This window comes from Neomonachus schauinslandi, chromosome 4, assembly GCF_002201575.2.
Source record: "Neomonachus schauinslandi chromosome 4, ASM220157v2, whole genome shotgun sequence".
NCBI lineage: Eukaryota > Metazoa > Chordata > Mammalia > Carnivora > Phocidae > Neomonachus > Neomonachus schauinslandi.
The window spans coordinates 51,392,899-51,415,463 of record NC_058406.1 but is presented as its reverse complement, the minus strand read 5'-3'; the positions used below and the strand labels follow the sequence as shown (position 1 = coordinate 51,415,463).

General features: G+C 42.1%; 1 protein-coding gene across 1 annotated transcript in view; it reads right to left on the bottom strand.

Moving 5' to 3' along the window:
• The window catches only part of ROR1 (receptor tyrosine kinase like orphan receptor 1), a 396,422-nt gene that overhangs the window by 7,798 nt on the left and 366,059 nt on the right, over positions 1–22,565 (bottom strand). The window contains exon 8 of the mRNA XM_044914331.1: positions 11,671–11,882. Coding sequence (XP_044770266.1) covers positions 11,671–11,882 — 212 coding nt within the window. The remainder of the gene's footprint in view (positions 1–11,670; positions 11,883–22,565) is intronic.

Here is a 22,565-nt window from a genome sequence, read left to right as displayed (position 1 = left end):
ACGCTTAACTGACTGAGCCACCCAAGTGCCCCTTTCCTAATGATATAAATGAATCCAACATTGCCTTGAATGGCATAGTAGGTATTTACTTACTTTTCCACCTAAACAGGATCCCCAGGCTTTGGTGAGAGAGAAGCGTATGTGACTGAGTAATAAAATTTTTTTGAGGGAAAATCAGAATTTACACTCAAGGAATATTAGACTGATTTAATGAGGAGTTAGGAATACTTTTTCCTGCCCCCGCTGAAACTAGTGCATAAGCAGTGCAGGGCATTCAAACTATGTGATCTTTGGAGTCATACCAATCTGAATTTGCATCTTGGACCTGTTGCTTTCTATCAATATTAGTTAATACTTATATAACATTTACTATATGCTAGATACTGTTAAGCACTTAACAAATATTAACTCATTTAAGACAACAATCCTGTGTGGTAGGTCCTATATCTTAGCTGGTTGACTTGGGTGAGCTTATTCACTTTTCTGAACCTCTATTTCCATATCCATGAAATAATATAATATGCAGCTTCTATAGTTACACTAGGGACTAAATGCAACAATGTATGAAAGTAATTTCCACCTAGTAAGTGATCTTTACATCAATATTACTATCCTTATTATGGAAGTAATCTGGGAAGCGGAGTAAATGCAAATGATTTAGATCCATTTACAGCCTTAAGTAGTTCTAGACAGTTTTCTATAATTCTCTTTATGTTTTAAAAAAAATGCATTGAATTTCCTCCTATTAATCTTTCCCTGTTCTCCTGCAGTTGTTGGTTTAAAACAAAAATCTTAAAATCTTAAAAATCTTCAATCTCAAAACAGAGAATCTGTTTTGGAGCCCGAAGGTGGGTCCGATTGGAGTGGCCTGCTCCTCTAGGATTCTGGAAAATGAAGACGGGTGGAGGGAGCAAGAACCCATGTGGAAGAGTAGATGGTGGCAGATGGGACAAAAAAGCAAGCTGGCCAAACTTCTGGGGACTGGAAGAGAAGAGGGGTGGACAGGACCTTGGCACGGGCCTGACACATGACCCCTGGGGCTTCATGGCTAAGAAGACCGGCTGCATTCCCCTCCACTGAGGTAAGCAAATTAGTTCTCTTCTATTTGCCCTTGGAAAAAAGAACTCTTACTCTTACCATTTTACAGATGGAGAACGAGGCTTGGAAAGTGTCAAGCATTTTTTAGAAGAGCCAAAAAGAGCTTCACTTGCACTGCAAGGCCTTCTGCTTCGGGCCACACCGTTCTGTCTGAAACCAGAGAAGCTTGCTGGCTGGCAAGCCCGGTTTGACACAGAAGGTCTCTGGAGGCTCAGCCGGGGGCCTGACACCTTACAGGGCTGTGAGGCCAGCCTTCAGTGTGTGGTCGTTCCTCGGAGTTACAACTGTTCTTTATCCCCCGTTCAGACACAGGAGAGGAGGTTTTGACCCCAAGTGTGTCTTGTCAGACCCCACCTGTACCCAGTGGGCCCTAAAGCACAGAGTCCCAGCTCTTCTCTAGCCCAGAAAAGGAAGGAGCAGTTCCCCACAGCTAGTCATACCCAGACTGGGGGATTTTGCTTTGGAAAGAAGCACGGAAGGCAACGAAAACGGCAGACTTCACAAAACCTTTCCCTGGAACACCTGTGTGGCAGCCGGCATAGAAGTACCCAGAAAAACTGCTCGGAGCTTGGTTTCAGGGGAACAATTTACACAGTGATTTGCATTTTTAAAATGCTCAAGTTACTCGGTACAAATGTGTCTTAACTACAGACTCATTTTCAAATTTTACATAAATCCTGAACTAGTTAAAAAATCATAAAACCCCTTAAAGCAGCCGTCAGTAGACTGTCCAGTGACGGCAGGAAATGAGCCGTATTGTTGAGGAACAGATGGTTTACATTATAGAAACCCTTTAGGCTAAACTTGTTTAGGTCTGGCATATTGTAAATTATATTTTAGTAATGAAAGTGAAATGACCTTGGCTTGACCTCAAGTGGGGTTTGTCTGTTTGAACCAATGTAGTGGAAAACTATGAAAGAAAATGAAGTCATAAAGTTTTGGCAGTTCAATTTTGGCTCATTTCAAGTTAAGGGGTTATAAATCTGTTTAGTTTTTGTTTGACAAGTATTTGTCATACAGGGATGTACAAAATGTAAAGAAGTGTAAAATACACATGAGGCGCGGTGCCAAAGTAAACGAAGTACAAAGGAAAACTGGAATGAATAGGGTCCTGGGCTCCTATCTCTTTATCACTCCCTCCATTAGTTGAATGACAAGATGGGCTCGGTTTATGATATGCTCTAAGGCAGTTAAGTACCTTAAAACTGAAACAGGCTTTCAGTTTAAAAGTTAACATTTTTACTTCTCAAAGTAAACACACATCTGCCTCAGTGAGGTTTTAAAAATTATATAATTTGGCGGGGGAGGGGGGGAGAAGAAAAACCAAAGTTGATGTAGAAGTTGATACGTGATTCTAAACTCCAAATCTGCCTCTTCCCTTAGACATTTTTGAAGAGCAACTGTATTAGAGTTTACATGAGCTCTTCATAGAAGGAAAATGAAGGGAGAACATTCTAGATGATGGTCATTTAGCTCTGAGTCAGATGTGACTATCGTTGTCCTATGTCTAAACTGCTGATGGAGGCCAGGCTGATGTTGGTGGCTACCTTCACCTGAGTGACATTACTAAATGGGGACATGGGATCCTTTTAGATCTATTACCTTTAGATATGAAAGCAATGGACCATGAGTAGAGTTTTTAAAAAATTGTCATGAGGGGCGCCTGGGTGGCTCAGTTGGTTAAGCGACTGCCTTCGGCTCAGGTCATGATCCTGGAGTCCCGGGATCGAGTCCCGCATCGGGCTCCCTGCTCGGCAGGGAGCCTGCTTCTGCCTCTGACCCTCCCCCCTCTCATGTGCTCTCTCTCTCTCATTCTCTCTGTCTCAAATAAATAAATAAAATCTTTAAAAAAAAAAATTGTCATGAGGTAGGTGGCAGATGGATAAGGAGGACAGACTCAATGACTTCATCTCCTTCCACCTTTGGGAAGTTACACCTTAGGTGATAATACATTTGAAATGATTCCTCTGGGTGACACAGCTTACGACTAACTTGCCATTTCCTGCTCGCTTGACAGAAGTGATTGCCGTAGGAGATGAGGTGAGGATGGCCTGATGGCCTGCATTTGTGTGCAGCATGGATCCATGCATTTGTGACTTTTTGCTTCTAACCTGAGCAGGGTATGAATGCTCTACTTTTGAGCCCCACTTGAAGCTGGACACAAAGAAAAAGCTGAGTGACATGAGGTGGAGGGAAACAGAGCTCAGCGTGGTTCTCCAGGACAGGAAGGTGACTCCAACAGCGGAGGTTGAAAAAGAACTGAAGTTATTTTCATACGATTGACCCAAACCATCCCCTGTAGTCCTTCTACTGGTTCCTTTCCCATGCCCTAATGCTCCAAGATGGCTGCCCTTTTACAAATCTCATTTGCTATACACTTGCCAATTCTAGCTGGACCCACGTGTCTTCAGGAGAAGAGCAGGTTCCACACGGTGGCACCTATCCTCAGCCTCGTTAGAATTAGAGCGGGATTTGGGGTAATAGGACATTACCTGTCCTTTTTCTTTTTGGAAGCATGGTTCTCCCTGAGATCTGTATTCCTTGGGGACTTGCTTGCTCTCTGATTCTCAGTACTAACCAGCATAGTCTAATTCATCCAAGGCCTTGGAGCCCCTCAGAAGGCTTGTTAAAACACAGATTGCTGGGTGCCTGGGTGTCTCAGTCGTTAAGTGTCTGCCTTCGGCTCAGGTCATGATCCCAGGGTCCTGGGATCGAGCCTCACCATCAGGCTCCCTGCTCAGTGGGAGCCTGCTTCTCCCTCTCCCACTCCCCCTGCCTGTGTTCCTTCTCTCGCATTCTCTCTGTCAAATAAATAAAAAAATAAAATCTTAAAAAAAAACACAAAACACCACAGATTGCTGGGACCCAATCCCAGAGTTTCTGATTCTGTAGGTCTGAGATCCTGCAGTTCTGACAAGTCCAGGTGATGAGGATGTTCCTGACCTGGAGGCTTCACTGTGAGAACCACTGGGATAAATGAATATGGCTTTCTGGATCAGACCACTACTGGTGGTCTGGATCTCTTCTCCCTGCATGATAAATGACTACAATGCGTCTGAAGGGCCTGGTTGAGCAATTTTGACTTATAGGAGCCAGAGAAAATAACACTTGGCTTCAGAAGATGCTTTGGAAATGCCAGCTAAAGTAAATATAAGAATGACCGGCTGGTATTTACTGCGTTTAGAGTCTGCTGCTGTCTTAGTGAGATTCAAGGTTTTGAAATTAAATCACTCTATATGTTGGGTTATGTCATCAGTTTATTCTATTTTCATGGGTAACCAACGGTGTGGGATCTTTTTAAATAGCTGGTTGTATCAGCCAGTCAACGGATACTGTATATACTATATACCAAGGAGCATACATATGGGAATAGTATGTGAGGACCCATGCAAGAAGCATGAAGAGTGAGGACACAGCCACTCCTACCCTAGATGTCTGTACTTCGAGTTTAATAATAGCTACCATATATTGAATCCTTGCCCTGTGCCAGACCCTGAGACCATAACAATGCCTACAATTTGTTTTTGGAATGCTGATATGTTAAGTTGTAAGTACTTTATACATATTAATCCTTTCATCCTTACAGTAACCCCAGGAAATCGGTCACTATGACTACTAGCCCCATTTTACAGATGGCAACTCTGAGAAACAGACTGGTTAAGTGATTCCACAGCTGGTAGGTCATCATGTCAGACTGCAGAGCCTGTCTTCCTAGTGACTACTGCACAAGCCCTTTGTCTGCTCTCTCAGTGCTTACTGCATCAACCCATTGAACCTTCATCCCAATCCCATGCGAATCACACTATGATGTCCCCATTTTATGGATCAGGAAATTAAAACATTCAGAGGTTAAGCAGCTTGCCTGAAGAAGCCCACCGATCAAGAGGTGATGCCAAGATGCAAATCCAATATGTCTGACTCCAAAGCTGGAGCATTTTTCTGGGAATAATTGGCAGTTTTCATTTTGATCCTTGAAGGGCTCCATAATTTTAAAAGCATAAAGCCATCTGGTATAAAAGTGGAATGTCAAGGTGTAATTGCTCTCTGGTCTCTGATCTAGACCTTACTCTGGTTGATTCTCTGTTGTCCCCATTGGTTGACTGGGACAAATGAACAGAACCTTCCCACAGCAGCCTTTGCCTGCGTGGGGCACAAGAGCCTTGGAGAGTATATAAAAATAGAGCTCTCTTCGTATCTGGACTTAGCTGTTGACAGGAATCTGCTTGACTCCAAAGCCTATTTTCCATTCTTGTGCATTTTACTGGTTCTGAGGTAAACAGTGTTCAAATTGCAAAACAATTGGCTCTACTCCTCAACGGAAATGATTATGTTTTAAAAACTTAAAGGCCACAGCCGTTTCATTTTGGGAGGTTATGGACATTTTCAAAGACTACAGCCAAACTAAGTGCCTTCTAGCTTATGCCATCAAATTCTGGAGGGAGTTTCAACCAACAGTCTGCCACATTTGCCAAGAGTTTAGCTGCACTTCTCTGGAAGTGATTTATCTTCGGAAGCAATTCTTTTCTCTGTCACGTAACTTTCTGATGGTTAGTTTGAATGTTTGGTGGTGACCACGGTTCATTCTGTGGTGGTTACTTGATAATGTCAAGGGGAGATGTTCGCTCCTGCCTGGAAACAGGCAGAACAGAGGCCAGTACTTCCAGTGTCAGCTTGAGCCACCAAGTGCTCAGAACCTGAGCTCGGGCATTTGGTCAGCCTCAAAATTAGAGGTGCAGTAGAGTGCAGCACAGAAGCAATGGGGACGCACCTGGGCAGATCTGGGTTCAAGTTTTCTCACTCCCAAATCAGGCTCAAATTAGCTCCTTCTTCATAAGGTCATAAGAGAGATCCCATTGAGATAATGCATGTGATGTACTTTAGCCTATTTCTAGTACCACTTATAATATATCCACTTCTAATACTTACTCTCCCTGGAAGTCAGGTTTCTACAGACACAGATTGGAGCTGAGGCTCTGTACTGGACAGCCTCCTAGCTCGAACTATCAGACCCTCTCCACTCTGATGGATTTTACCCAGGGTGTCAACAGGGTGTGGGCAGGGGCATTTATGGGAACCAGATAAGAATGGAATACCAGAGCTGTCCAAAGAGCTCCCTCTAGTATCTTCGCTGTGCTTCCCTTGCTTCTGTCCTCACCCCAGGTAATGGGGGCTGCTGGATCCTAGAGCTTCCTCACAACCCACATTATCCTGTGCACAGCATTTGGTAGTTGATTAAAATATCTGTGGTTGTTAATATCATCACTGTAACAAAAATAATAGTAACTTCTAGCTAGCGAGTACTTGTGAAGTACCAGACACGCTATCTCAAAGTGCCAAAAAGATTGGATGTGGGGGTGATCTGGCTGCGACATCTGTTACCCCTTTGATTGCCAGGGTTGATCTGGCTGATCTGGCTGCCTGGGGGGTGTCCCCTTCTTCCTTCCCTCAGTGTTCCATGCACATCCCCCCCAAAGCTGCACACTTTGTCGAAGAGGATGACCTTCCCCGATAGAAGAGGACTGTTCTTCGGTCAAGGGTATATGAGTGGCTGTGCTCCCTCTGCTAGAACCTCCAAATAAGAAAAAAAAAATCTCTAAGTACTATTCCTGTCCTTGTTTTACAGGGGAGAAAACAAAGGGTCAGAGAATTTGCTTAAACCTCATGGCCGGGAATCAATGGCGCTGAGATTTGTTAATCATCTCTCTCTCCTTACAGTCCTTGCCCTTTGAAGTATATCAAACTACCTCCCAGAAATCGACTAAGAAAAAAATGTGGCTGGTAAGGTAAGCTAGGCCCAAAGAGTATGGATCCTTAGGCGCAGGGAGGAAGAATTTTATAACTTGACATTGGTCCTTCCAGATTGGGGAATGTATATCAAGTGGGAGCAAAAGCAATGCCAGAGGATGAAATCAGCTTGAGAGAGAGAGAGAGAGAGAAGAGGGGGAGGAGGGGGAGAGAAAGACAGAAGAGGGGGAGGAGGGGGAGAGGAAAAGAGGAACCGAAGGAACTAGTAAAGGAAACAGAGGAGATAGGAGGAAAGCCAAGAGAAAAAGCATTTCAAGATGGTGGTTCAGAATATCCAAGGCTCCAGGGAAATTAAAGAGGATAAAGTCTTGGAAAAGGCCATCGGATTGAATTACATCACTGGGGATTCCCTAGAGGGCCCTGTCAATAGAATGATGAGCTCAGAAGTCTGGGGAGACAAAGGCTTTAAGGACTGAGTGGAAAAGCTATTGAGGACATTTTAACACCAAGTGTGGTGACACTGGGTAAGGCCAGGGGTTGAAAAGGGGTAGCCAGACCACAGCAGGGCTTTTTAGATGGAAGCATGTTGCTGGCAAAGGGGACAGGCCCAGAGAAGATAATCAAGTGTCAGTACCTTCAGCAACTACTTTGGCTGGAAAGGAAAAGGGGAGTGGAACTGCCTGGGAGCAAAGAAAGAGAAGTTGGCAAGAGATGAGGGTAAATTGAGAAATAAAATAGAGTCACCAGCTTCAGAATGTGAGGCAAATCCTGCTTTCCCCCAGATGTTCCTTATACCAGCCCAGAGCTGCAGGAGTCTGACCCACAGGCCTATTCAGGCTTTGGCTGTGCCCCCCGCAGCCCCCCAACTGTTCTTTGTTCCCCATTCTCAAGCTCCTCCACCTCTTAACTTCTCTGGCGCCCACATCCCACACAGGTGAGTCACAGAGGGAAGGACAGAAGCCCCCACCGCTCTGCTGTGCTTGAGTGGGAGGCTCTGATACCTTCTCCCTCCCAAGGAGAGTGCTCCACAGCCTGTTCTCTGTACAGACACTGCCCTGTTTTTCAGACACAGGACAACTGGGGGCACGGAGGGCAAAGGAAAAGAATCCAGGAGAAGGGAAGTTAGGGTTTCCCAGGCTTCTTGGAGAAGGTTCACTTTCCACAGTACTCTTAAATAACACCCACCCGGATCATAACATTTGTAATGCAATATAGAAAAATCCTACTTAATTCATGCATTGCTAGAATACTCATCGGGGGATTTTAAAGGCGGGAAAGAGAGGAGGTTATCTTATCCAACTGAATGGCTTGAAATCTCCTGCTGAACAAAATAAAAGGAAAACAAATGAACAGTACCTTATATGAACAGGGTCTACTTCATTCTCTGAACAACTGAGAAAAGTAAGACTCAGAGAGGCCAAGTGGCTTCTCAGGGCCATGGGGCAAGGGGGATGGGTAGGGGGCTGCGGTTAGAGCCAGAGGAGCATCTCCATTTCCTGACTGTTTGTGGCTCAGCGCTGAGATGCCTCTCTGGCCCACTGACCTCCTTTCCCCACGGATCAGCAGGAAACTCAAACCTCATCGAGGTCTAACTTCCAACTGCCTCACTCACCTCTCTGGACACCCAGGCCAGGTCTGTCCACCAGTCTGTCCATGACTGCTATTGTCCCCTCTGAAGGGTATGGGTTTCTAATCTCCCTGAGGAGCCTCTTCTTAATCCCAACACTTGCAGGGGATTTTAGAAGCTCAGCAAGTAGAGAGAAAGAGAAACAATTTAAAACCTGAAGGGCATATTCATTTGGATCAATAAAAATCCTGGAGCCTCTGACTTTTGAATCGACCAAGGCAAAATAAGAGTAAGGCTCGGACATACCAGCTTCCATGCTTTCTTCTTTAACACCTCGGCCTCCAAATATCCTTTTGATTTTATGCTGGTAGGGCGTTTGTTTTCAGGATTTTTTTTTTCTCTTTCTTTCTTATGTGTGTTCTTTCCTTCTAACTTTTATAGGTACATGTAATATTTATGTGTCAGTGACCTTCCAAAGCACTTTTAGAGAGTGATTGTTTACAGTTAAGAATTTTCTTTAAGGTCTACGAAGTCCTTTGTGCTTTTTCCAGGAAAGGCACTCAGTAAGAACCAAAACAAACAACAGAATAACTCAAATTTGATTGGAGCCAAATCTCTTAAGAGAGTAAGAGAAAAAGAGCGAGCATTTGTTTTTGTTGTTTCTTTTCCCCTCCTCAACCCTGTCAAAGATACTCGAGTCATTCCGACCTACGGTGTGGTTCAGAATTATCTGAGAGCTGTTTAAGGCTGAATTCTAAGCCTTGGGTTGGAGAAATCTTGGCACTGGGAGATTTTGCAAGGGACACTTCAGAAATCATGAAAACCATGTTTACTTCACCAAGTCTTTGGGAAAATTTGTCCCAGGATATTTTACATTTGTCTCTACGACCATGGAGGAGAGAGGACTATTACTGCTCTGGCCAAATTTCACATGTCTTTGGCAGGACTGGAGCTATAGCATTTAGACGTGTGACTGTTACACAAGCCTCTTAAGGATTTATCACAAGGCAGGGTGATGCCTGTGGTTAGTGTTCAGCCCAAACTAACCAAATGGAATCATATTCAGTTGTTCGCCTGACCCCATAATAACTTTTTCACAGGACAAATCATGCTGGGAAGGGAGAGTGGGAGGGGGTCAGGCAAGTGCAAGGACTTTATTTAGTCATGAAAAATCCTGTGTTCACATTTCATCTCTTCCAATCTCTAGCTCTTTGATTTTGGACAAATTACTTAATCTGTAGAAGTCTCAGTTACCCTGGTTGTGTGGTAGCAATAATCACATCTATATTACAGAATATCTGCAAGGATTAAATGACATGATGAGTATAAAATCTCCTGGGATAGTACCTGGCAATCTGCATCCCTCAACACACATTAGCTTTCTCCGTTTATGCCACAAAGCTCTCTGAGATCTTTATTGGAAAGACTGCATAAACCCAAAACATCATGCCTCTTGGACATCATGCTTTGCAAAACAAACCTCTGCTAATAATGGAATTGAGTTGCAGACTGAGGCTGACCTACACAATTGACAGTTTCCCCAAATGGAAAGAACTCTTCCCATGGTTCCTGCCGCAGCCCGGAGGAGCCCACCTCTCCGGGATGGTGGCAGGGGCAAGGTGACTGCTGTAAGCCAGATGATCTGGGTCTCTCTCCTGTCCAGAGTTCTGGCATTTCTAAGGTTTCTCAACATCTAATAACAGAAATAATGGAGAAAGATGCTCATGGAAAAAGACCATTGCACTAGAACTCTGAAGCCTGGGAAATGTAAAAGTTCAACAGGGTGTTACCTCATTAACCCCTCTTTTTTCTTCTACTCCCTTGTAAGGATTAGATGTGATGTTCTCTAACATGCTGTAATGGACGTAAGCTGGCTAGCTGGCAGCTAGGATGTCAGAAACAACTGAACCCCCACTGCTACCTGTCCCCCAACCTACTTAGTGAACGCTGTTGTCTTCAGGGTCTGTGGGTTTTTTTTTTTAATGGTAAAAATTCAGACTTAAGAGAACTGTGGTTTTGCTTGGGACAGAATACTTAAAAAATGAATTTTTAACACTTAAGAAATCCAAAAACCTTACCAACAAATATGACTACAACAGAAAAATGTCTTAAGACTTTTTAAATTAAAAAAAAAAAAAAATCCAACCGCAACGCAGACTAAAATCAAATGAGGGGCTAAGAGTCAGCCCCAACAGGGAACTCTACTAATTAGTTAAAAGGATTAGTTAATTTGAGTGTGAAGACATTTTTCTCTAAAATTTTATTAAAGAGATGCATCTTCTCTTTATGAAGGTCAAATGAATAATATGGTCACTAACCCACAGAGAAGATAAATATTTGCAGAATGAGTGAATGAATGTCCTATGGAGTTGGAATAAGAAGAAAAGACAGGCTTTTTGGGTGTCTTCTGAATTATTTAAATGAAATCTCTTTGCCGAGAGCCTGGGATTGAGGTTCTGGCTTTCTGGAGAGAAAGGATCTGTTGTATTTCAGCTTCAAGATGTGGTGTGTGTGTTCCATTTAAGCTAAGGGCCGGTGACCCTGGGTTCCTTGCCAAGACCTGGAGCAACCCACATGTTGAAAGATGAGGAGGAAAAACTAAAAGGAAGTGGGTTGAATTAGCACAGAGATGAGAAGGCTAAGGTGGGCGATCATACAACAGAATTCGAAGATTATAGGAAGGACAACACTTCTCTTTAAATATGCTTAAACCAAAGAGAAATGGATTTAGGTTAGGCATTAAACCTAACTGAGCTCCTAGGTTAGGACTTAGGTTTTGTTCTTGTGGCAAAAAAGCACATCACATAAAACTTACTGGTTCTTAAGTGTACAATCTATGCACGCTGTTGTGCAATATAAAGGTTTTTTGACAGTTAAAAGTTAGTAAACCATGTTTTCTTTTTTTCTCTGTTCATCTCTTTCGGTTTGATTGGAAGGGTATGGTCTTTCCTTCTTTGAAATTTTGCAAAATAGCTCACACTCGGAATCCTTAGGAGAGATGATGTCCTAAGGATTCTTTCTAGCCCAGACTTGATGGTAAGGCAGTGATGGGGCTGGCCTGACACGGACGTGGACACACTGATGAAAGAATGTTCCAGGTGCCCTGGATAAAGTTACAGGTGTACAGTTTGCTGAAATTGACCTCTAGAGTTTGTAAACTCTGAGTCTAGATCATTTGATTTCTAAGCTGGGGAAGGTGCTAAGTTTTGCTTTAACCCGAAGCCTGCGGAATCTATGCAGCTCCGTACTGCTAACTTTACCTTGGGTTTATATGCATTAAGCATTGACATCTCCACATTTTGACCTCTGACGTGTTTCGGTTGCCTCTGGACAGGTGGTGACGAGGTCTTCTGGTTATTGCGGCAGACACAAATGAAGAAGAAGAGCAGGGCAATGGCCAGAGGAATGGCAACACTTGGCACGAGTATGTACAAGATCTCCATTTTATTCTTCTCCTTGGAATCCTTCGAATCTGGGCACAGAAATAAAAAAGAGCAAAAGTCACACTAGTTCAAATAACATGTATAATATTACATCGCATAGTTGAAAATGACCTCCTATTCTTCTGTACACACAAATTCACTGGAGAAAAAAGGAACCATTGCTTATTACAATTTGTTTCTATCAAACCTTCAACATAATTTATTGAAGTTTAAAAGTTTAAAGTTCAAGTGTTTAAAAATCGCAGAGGGACATTGTGAAGCCTTTGCATGTGTGTGGGTCCCCCTCTGATGTTGCCTCTCTTTAGCAAAAGATCGGCATTTCTCTGACACCTTCAAAGTTAAACGTCATGTGAATGGACTGTATATACCCAAGAGCATTCATGTGGACCACAGGGCTCTTCTTCCATTGGCTGCTAGCCCAGATCAACGACTACAATGTGTTCTTCCAGAAATCATGCCCTTGTCTTGGCTGGTTTGGACTTACAGGGCCAGTCCTGCATCTTCCAGAATCAATGTCACTCAGGAAATCCTGGTCCCAGCGTCCATAAAGCCACTGGCCTGAGAATATGGGGGACCTGACTCAGTTCCTGATGTGACCTTGAACAAACGATTCACCTCTTGGGGCCTCACTTCTTCTCATCTGCACAAATGAAGTATCTATTTTGGATGGTGTCTACCGTTCCCTCCAACAGAGCATCGCTGAATAACGTGACACCTTTTGAAACCCCAGAATTCTTCTTAAATGATTTCATATGAGCCCAGTAATTATGAATGCTAACACTCTGAAGTGTATTTTTGAAATCTTATATATCTACTCTACCATTGCTTGGAAGAGAATATAATATATAGAGAAGGACACGAGGCATACTTTTTAAAAATCGATTTGAGTCTGACCTTTAAATACTTTGGGCATACGATAATAAATTATTTGACTGACAAAACAAACAAGGAATTATGGGCAATAATTAGAGGGGTTACATAATACAGGCCCTGATCACCAATAAACTCATCAACTATCTTGCTTGAAGAAAATCCAAAGTGTGAAAATCCAGATTGACCCCAAATTTAGAGATGATTATTTACTTAACCTAGAATTAACCATGCATCCATTCACTCATCCTCTCACTTGTTCAGTAAGTCAATAAACAAAAGCTACTACTGCCAAACATTATTCTAGGTACTGGGAATATAAAGTTAAATACGGTATGTCCTTTGTCTTTCAGGAGCTCATGGTTGGGGAAGGAGAACAGAGAAAAGATAATTACAATATGTTGTTGGAAATGCAACAGGGGAAGAAGGACTAGAGTAGTCAAGAGACCCAGAAAGTCCCTCTAAATTGTGAGCTTCCTTAGTACATATAAATTAGAATATACTATACAGAGTTTGTTCTTACACACACCTGCTTTGGGAACCTGTTGTTCAGTGAGATATAGCAGTAACTAAATCACACTGCCTTCTCCCTACATAAACAGACGGGCACCAAGACCCGGGTGTTGGGGCTGTGCTGTGGGTTAACCTTCAGAGAGGCGTGGGGAGGAGTAAAATCTACTTATTGCGTATACTAAAAATAACGGTTTTAATATTTACTGAGTGTTTTCTAGAACAAAATAATGTTAGCTATTATTATTAACATGGGCCAGGTACTGTTGGAAGTGCTTTTCATTAACTCATTCATTTTATCCTCACAACCAACCCCACGTGAGGCAGGAGCCATCCTTATGCCCATTTTTACAGGTGATGAAGCTGAGGGGACAGAGTGGTTAAGTAACCTGCTCCAGGATATGCAGCTAGTAATTCTAAAGCTGGGACTTCTCCCCTGTTGGTCTGGCTTCATATCTCCTGCCCTAGACCCTCCACTCCACTGCCAGGAATTTGAGAATGGCGCTGTTTGGCACCCCTTCTCTTGTGGTAGGACTTGTTGTGTTTCTCAAATGTAGGAAGGACGAGGGAGGTCTAAACGGTGGGGAAGGACACGGAAGCTTTGCCAGATGTGCTACTTTCGCACTCCCCATTTTATACAGTGGCAGGTAACACATAACCCAGGCGTCTCTGGAGGCCATTCTAGTGGTTCTCATCCTAGGAACTGTTCTCAGGTCCTTTTGTAACAATTGTGTCCGCATGTCTATGGGTGGATGGACAGAGAGAAAGAAATCAAATGAAAAGTGCTTACCACAGCACCTAGCAGATAGATTGATCTTCTATATCAGGAATATAGTAGATCCAGATGAGATCATCTGTCTATCTAAGATCTATCTGTCTGTCCGTCTATCTATGTAGACACTTTAGAGATGATATAGCAGAATAAAGGAACGGTGTGTCTTAAGAGTCAGAAACCTCTGAAGACTGCCTTTGTCATCATCTGTGCAACCTTCAGGAAGCACTTAGCCTCTCTGAGCAAACCCATCTGCAAAATGAGAAGAGTAATACCTATTTCATAGGGTTGTTTTAAACAGTAAATGAAGGAACGTAGGAGGTATCTACTCTAGTACCTATTACAACTCAGTCACTTGATGTTTAGCCCTTACCCTTAGAGTAGAAAAGGATTCAGAGATAAAACTTTTGGGCATGGGGGACGCCTGGGTGGCTCAGTCGGTTAAGCGTCTGCCTTCAGCTCAGGTCATGATCCCAGGGTCCTGGGATCGAGCCCTGCATCGGGCTCCCTGCTCTGCGGGAAGCCTGCTTCTCCCTCTCCCACTCCCCCTGCTTGTGTTCCCTCTCTCGCTGTGTCTCTCTCTGTCAAATAAATAAATAAAATCTTTAAAAAAAAAAAGAGAGCTTGTGCTCTCTCTGACAAATAAATATTAAAAAAAAAAAAACAAAAAAACTTTTGGGCAGGGAATTCTAAATAACCTCAAGCAGGAAACAACCTCTCTGACCCCCATGTCCTCATTTACTTAAGAGGAATAATTGCTCCACCAATCTTATTTGGTTCGTGTGAGAGATAATGTTCCTGACAAAACTTAAGAAAATTGAAAACTGCCACACAGTTGTTGGATGCTATGATTATTAACATTATAAAAACACTTTCGAATCTCTCAGTACCCTAGTGTGTGCTGGGTCGGGGGTAGGGGGGAATCCCTCTTGTTATTCTTGGATTTTCAGTGAAATCATTATGAGGGTAACGATTACAAAGGAATGAGGTTAATTTAGTACTCACGTAACTTTAGTCATTTTTCTGGCCCAGATTTTTAGCAACAAGAGAAAGTAGGGCTCTCACCTGTCTGGCAAACAAAGGAGTCTATCCTGTACTCATTCCGTATCAGATTATTCACGGAATGCCTGTGATTATAAATGGGAGGTCTGGGACAAATCCCCCTGTGGGTCTGCACGAGAACGAACTTCAAGAAGCAGAATCCCTTAAACACAGGCAAACTTGGCTCTTTCTGATTACATGGAGGATATGCAAACGAGCCCAGAGTGTCTTCTTGCCAAGGGAAATAATCAAGCAGAACAATACGCGGCCATGTTGGAAGTGACTGAAAACAAATTTCGGCCTATTGTCAACCTGTGATACACCACACTTACTTCCCCACACACCTCTCTCCGCATTAGGCCAGAAGGGAGTCAGTCTGGCTCAAAAAACTTCACATTAAAAACATTCCACAGAACAACTAACCTTACTCATGGAAAATTAGAAAACTAACATTTGCTCAACCTCTTTTTAACAGCCTTGCATTTTTATTCAACACTTTAACCAGGTACTTGGTGTCATCTCAATTTTACATGTAGACAAATTAAGACTAAGAAAGAACAAATAATTTGACAAAGCCAGAAAGTGGTGGAGTCTGGGTTGGAATGCAAGCCTGTCTGCCTTCAGGGCTTCTATGCTTTCAAAATTATATAACTAATAAAAATTAAAATACTGTATGGAATTGTTCTTCATCATTCTCCTTAAGATTCCAAGGCTCCCTTTAATGAGGGCTAATATCTGTTGGGGATTACACTATTAAACAGAATCACATTAGAACAATGGACACTATTCTTACTATTCACTTTAAAGGGTAATGGACACCCTCAGCGCATTACAAAGAAACCCGGCGGAAAATTAGAATGGTGAAGATTTTTAATACTTCGAAATAACTGTTTAAAATTTAAATGCACATATTAGTTACATCAAGTTAAATACTTGGGATTTTTGAAACCAACTATTTAGTCTGGATCACATGATTAATTTCCTTTTAAAAATCAACAATTTGGTATCACAGGTCACATCTGACATTCCTATTTTATTTTTACAAAGATATTCAATAGTTTGATTAGTAATTAAATACAATGGAGAAAATACTCCTTTCTTATCCTACAGCTTAAAACAAGGTAAACGTGATTTCTTATTCAAGACGTACTTTCATAAAGTGAAACATCATCTGGGATATTACTTTGAGTTAAAACAAAAAAATCCCTAGATCTTCAATATGGCAAAGGTGGGGAAGAAATCTTATAGAACCTTAGAATCCCAAAAATAAATAAATAGCTTGCAGTTAGGTTTTAAATTATAATCATGTCTGAAAAGAAATGAAAACCATAGAAAACAAATAGGAATTGCTATCATCTATTATTTGAAAACTACAAAGTAACTGGGTCTGTAGCAGATAGGAGCCTGCACCAGTGATATTTAAATATATGCCTGGAAGCCAAAGGAGAAAAGGTGTTAACTAGGTCTTTAGTTGGCATGCTAGGTCCGCCATTAGGTCTCTCAATTTAATGATGGAAATATCAAGAAGATGACCTGTATTATGTATTCTCAAATTAATTCTTAAAAAGACTCTGGCCATATATAGTGATTAAAATTTTTCTCTTCAGCAAATATTGTTTTTTAAGATTTTATTTATTTATTTGACAGAGAGAGAGAGAGAGAGAACAACAGGCAAAGCAGCAGAGGGAGAGGGAGAAGTACGCTCCCTGCTGAGCAGGGAGCCCAATGCGGGGCTCAATCCCAGGACCCCAGGATCATGTCCTGAGCCAAAGGCAGATGCTTAACCGACTGAGCCACCCAGGTGCCCCTCTTCAGCAAATGTTTTAACCACAGCACACAATGTTTTAACCACAATAAGTGCTCATTTGTGAGCACTTGAGAAAAATTTTAGTAACTAGAATCCACATGAGTTCACTAGAAGTTTCTATAAGTTCTTAGGACCTCAGTTTTCTCCGCTATAAAAGGAAAGAGTTGGGCTAATCTTTTCCTTTTATTGAAAAAAAGTTTAACTATGGTAAAAAAAATTAACAAAATTTACCACCTTAACCATTTTTAAGTGTACAGTTTAGTAGTGCTAAGCATATGCACATTGTTGTACAACAGATCTGCAAAACTTTTCCATCTTGCAAAACTGAAACTCTATACTCATTCAACAATAACTCCCCATTTCCCCCTCCCTCTATAGCCCCTGACAACAACTGGTCTATTTTTTGCTTCTATGAATTTGATTACTTTAGATACCTCATACAGTATTTTTTTATGACTGGCTTATTTTCACTCAGTAAAGTGTCCTCAAGATTTATCTATGTTGTTGCATGTGTCAGACTTCCTTCTTTTTTAGGGCTGAATAATATTCCATTGTATGTATATACCACATTTTCTTTATGGAGTCATCCATCGATGGGTTTGCTTCCACCTCTCAGCTATTGTGAATAATGCTGCAATGTACATGGGTGTACAAATATCTCTTTGAGATTCTGCATTCAGTTCTTTTGGGTATATATCCAGAAGTAGGATTCCTGGATCATATGTCTCATTGTGGTTTTGATTTGCATTTCTTTAATGCCTGATGATATTGAGCATCTTTTCATATACTGTTGGCCATTTGTATATCTTCTTTGGAGAAATGTCTGTTTAAGTCCTTTGCCCATTTTTTATTTTTTATTTTTATTTTTTTTTATTTTATTTATTTATTTGAGAGAGAGAGAGAATGAGAGACAGAGAGCATGAGAGGGAGGAGGGTCAGAGGGAGAAGCAGACTCCCCGCCGAGCAGGGAGCCCGATGCGGGACTCGATCCTGGGACTCCGGGATCATGACCTGAGCCGAAGGCAGTGGCTTAACCATCTGAGCCGCCCAGGCGCCCCCTTTGCCCATTTTTTAATTGGGCCAATCTTTAAGTGCCAAAATTCAATAGGTTTTATAAAATTAAATCTCTTTCATTTTGATAGGATTATTTCAGAGTGGTAGAACAAGCACATTTAAACTTTCAGCAAGACATTTGATCAAGTGACCCATGATATCTTTATGGACCAAAGATGGAAGGCTAGATAATCTATCATTAGATAGATTTGTAATTTACCATGTGCCTGTACCCTAATAGTGTTAATCAGCAAATCAACCTCAAATTGTAGAGAGCTAAGCTTGAGTGAACCTGCCTGTTTGACATTATCGTCAACTACTCGACGATGACATATTTATCAAACTTGAAAATGACCCAAATCTAGGAAAGATATCTGACTATAGAAATAAATTTTATTTTTATTTCTAAATTTTTTAAAAATATTTTATTTATTCATTTGACAGAGAGAGAGCTAGAGTATACAAGCAGGGGGAGTGGCAGACAGAGGGAGAGGAAGAAGCAGGCTTCCCATGGAGCAGAGAACTCAATGAGGGGCTCGCTCCAGGACCCTGAGATCATGACCTGAGCCGGAGGCAGATGTCCAGCTGACTGAGCTACCCAGGTGCCCCTACAGAAATAAAATTTTAGAGGCTCATACAAAGCAGGCTAAAATAATGACGCAAAACCAACAGTTTAAATTTTACAAATAAATATTATAGCTTGCAGTTAGGTTAAAGCTCTTGTTTATAGAAGCCCATGATTAAGCAAATCTACTAAATAATTTTTGGTGTAACAAAACCATGAAAAAAAGAGGAAAAGAGAAGGCTAGTAAGTTTTAATGAAGACTTGAAGGCTCAGCTGGATCCAGCAACAGTACAATGAAATTGCTCCAAAAAATGTTATATATGGTACTTTTAGCAAAAAAGTACCTTCACTGGCAATACTGAATGATGATCGAAAGCATCATAGTCTTCTTCTACCTTCGCTGGTTTAAAAACACCGAAAAAGGTATCTTCTAAGAGCAACATTTCTAAGAAAGGCTTTAAAAAAACAAGAAACATTCAGAGGAAAAGGAAGATGGGTAAGGAAAGGTTGGAAGAGCTACATGCTCTTTAGACCAAATTAAAAATTGAATGAAGGATGTGATAGGTACCTTCAAATGTGGATAATAAATGGTACCAGAGGTTACAGAATGGATCTAATACATAGACTTGTTCCTTATTAGGTTTTAATTTGAATTCATGGCCAACATTTTTTAAAAATCAGGAGATTTCCCATATAAGTTTTGGTTTCAGACTTACAAATGCAGGTTTTAAGCAGTGGGAGCCATCCCATAACCTCTTCGGGGTGGTGAGATGTCCCTATATCTGAAGGTCTCTGGCAATGCTCAAACAGAGGCTGGATGATTTCAGTGGTTCCCCTCAACGTTCTCTGATTTTCTAAACTGAGTCTACATACCTTATTTAGGTCCCTATTGTTCTTTTGGCTCTCCTGTGAAGCAACTGATTTAAAGCTAGTGATTGAATATTTTCCCTGAGTGTCTTCAGACCCAGTATCAGTCCTTTTCTCCTCAGCTCCATGCTGAGGCTGACTTCTAAGGACAGTATCAATGGGCACCCTTACCCTCTGGCTTCCAGTTAGGTTGGGCCAATGGGAGACATTGGAGGGACAAGAAGAACTGCCCAGGGCAAGAAGAATATGGGTTGCCATGTTTGTTTCCAGGCTCCTTCCTTGCCAAATTGCAGAGGATTGGCTACCTCCCTCCACCAAAGGCCACGGCCTTTGGACGGCCCTCTTTTCATTCTCAGCTCTGCTCCATAAGGTAAGGTAACTAATCATTCCTTTGACTCTTCAAACCTAGGACGGTAATGCCTCCCACTTCTGCTGGCCTGAGTTCTTCACCTTATTGGTTTCCCCTAATTCTGCTAACACCTTCATAAAGAGTCTCTTTATAAAATTCTCCATGGTTAGCAGAGTAGCGCAGAGGAAGCGTGCTGGGCCCATAAAATTCTCCATGGTGTGTTTGCTTATGCCTTTTGTTTCATGCCAGAACCGTGGCTGATACAAAGCCAATATCAAAGATCATTGTGGTCTTATATCAGAATTCCGTCACCAAAGGGTTAAAGTGACAAGGAGCCCTTCCTGTTGGCATGGTGGTGGGCCAAAAGAGTTAAGAGCGTCCTAAAGCTTGTTGCTAGAGCAGCTGACACACTGGATACATGACTCAATATATTTTGAGAACGATAAAAAAAATCTTTTGAGAAAAAATTATTTTACGGTTAAAAATGTTTATGGAACATGACTTCGTTATAGGTTTGGGGTAACTATTGTTCTTTACTTTGTCTAAAATGTATAGAGACTGGAGAATAAAGTACATCTTGAAAAATCTCTGTAGCGTAAAAATAACTCTTCCGGAAAACTTCAAACCATACAAAGCCGTGCTCTATTCCTCCCTCCATCCCCCCTCCCCACCATCCCATTCACTGTAATGTTCAATTTTGGTTTGAAGAAATGGCTGAAAGACAAATTGCCTTACAACAGGTCTTCTATGAAATATGGGAGAAGGCTGCTGACAGAGTGAGTTAAAAACTGCAGTGTTCGCAATCTGGAAAACATCTGCCTTGCCCCGAACTGTAAACCACCACATTGCAGAAAATGGTTTGTGACAAAGCAGAACCCAGGGCGAGTGTTTGTAAGGTTATGGGACAAGTCAGGGCTATTCAGGCACAGAACTGGGCGCTGTGCCCTTTGGCAAACTGTTGTAAGCCAAGGACTTAAAAGGAAATACGAAAGTAATAGGCCAGGTATGAAAACTGCCAGTGGAGCCAAAATGGCCCCCTACTGTTCTTATCGGTGGGCACTCTGCGGGGATGCTGGTCAAGGAGTCAAAACCATACCACTGCCTGGAAGTTCTAGCTGTTTGGTAGAGGGAGAGACCCTTTACTGAGGTCTCTCAGGCATGCCAGCCTGGCTGGCGGAAGAAATGTGGCCTCTGGACTTAATCTAGAGTAAAATAAAGGGCCGAGGTTCAAATATGAAGGCACTAATACAATTAAGATTCGGCCTCCCCATACAAGTCAAGAGAGGAACAAATGGGGGACCTCCGTTAGCGAGGGAAAGAGAAAGAAGAGAAGCCACGTGGTAGAAGTAAAATGGCCAGATCCTGCCAAAGCTGCTCCCAGAAAAACAGGCATTTTCCACAGTTCTGCCCCCAGGGCTGTGTCAGAAAGCAGTGATAAGGTCTACAGTGAAACTGTGAACCTGGGAGGTGTGCCTAGGTGCCAGTTGGAAAGAACATAGGCAAATGTTTCTTTTTCGATGTAGTTTCCACCCAACCCACAGTATTTGGCTTGGAAGGTGGCCACAGTGACTAGAGGTAAAGGCGTAGTGAATGAAGGTTTGCAGGCAGGCTCTCAGGGAAAATGGCCAACTCTGAGGACTGGGGACCTGGGGCTGCCGGGAGGGAGGAGAGCTGGATTTAATGGGAAATGGGCAAACGCTGCGAGCCCTGCATGGAGCTAGTCCTCATCAGGGCTGAGGCTGAGTGGAGCACCTAGGGTCTCTCAGAGTAGATGCCTTTGTGGCTGGGGGTTCCACTCCTGCATGTGTGGAGCTGCAAACAAGAAAATCAATGGACAGCATCCCAAAGATCTAGAGAGTCCATAATGATCAAAGGAAAGAGGAAAACGAGAAAGGAACGTTTATTCCTCTGAATCATCTAGAATTTGTTCTTTAGGTAGTTGTGCCATGGTAGACAGAAGACTATACCTACAGTCCTGTGGACCTGGTTTGAATGTTGGCTTGAGGAAAAACAACATTGCCTCTACTTCTCCATCAGTAAAATGGAGAGGATACCTTTATCCTGTGGTGATTATGAGGACTCATTCATTGAACACATTTTATTGAGCATTAACTAAATCATAGGCCAGAGGCTGGTGTTAAAGAACAGACAACAGTCATCATGAAAATGCCAAGTGCATGACAGCGCACAAAAACGTTGGGAACTATGAAACAGTGCTTAACGTGATTCATATTTTTACCATCTAATTGTTTCACTAGGTTGTAAGCTACACAAGGGCATGCTTTGATCTACCCTATTCACAAAGTCTGAAGCATAGTAGAAGCTCAACACATATTGAGTTTCAGTGAATGACATGGAGGATGAGAGGTCAGGGACAGGTCAGGTCTTGCCCAAAATATCTTTGGTCCTTTCACTTCCTCCCAGCACCACTTGGACACAAGCACAGTGTCCTAGCAGAGCCAATCCCCAGAGTTCATGCCAGACATATTTGGTTGTGTTTAATTTTATGTTCTGTCTTAGAGTGAAAGTTTGCTGATAAGACGGTCTGCAGCAGGCCATTCTCAAGTGCCTTTATTCTAGAAAGTACAACAAAGGCTCACATTCTGCATTTAATTAGGTCTATACTTCTTTTAGCCTTACTTGGTTGAAATGAAAACAAATTATCGGTAGGCAAATGAGACACCACATGGAGATTTTGAAATCTCCTTAACTCTGACTTAACTAAAGAATGTAGGAACTCCATCCCATTTGGGAGGGAGAAGGAAAAGGAAGCATTTCAAATCTGCCCCACAAGTTTTCAGCTCATTGTAAGATGAAACGTTATTCTCAACATCTATCTATCTATCTATCTATCTATCTATCTATCTATCTATCTATC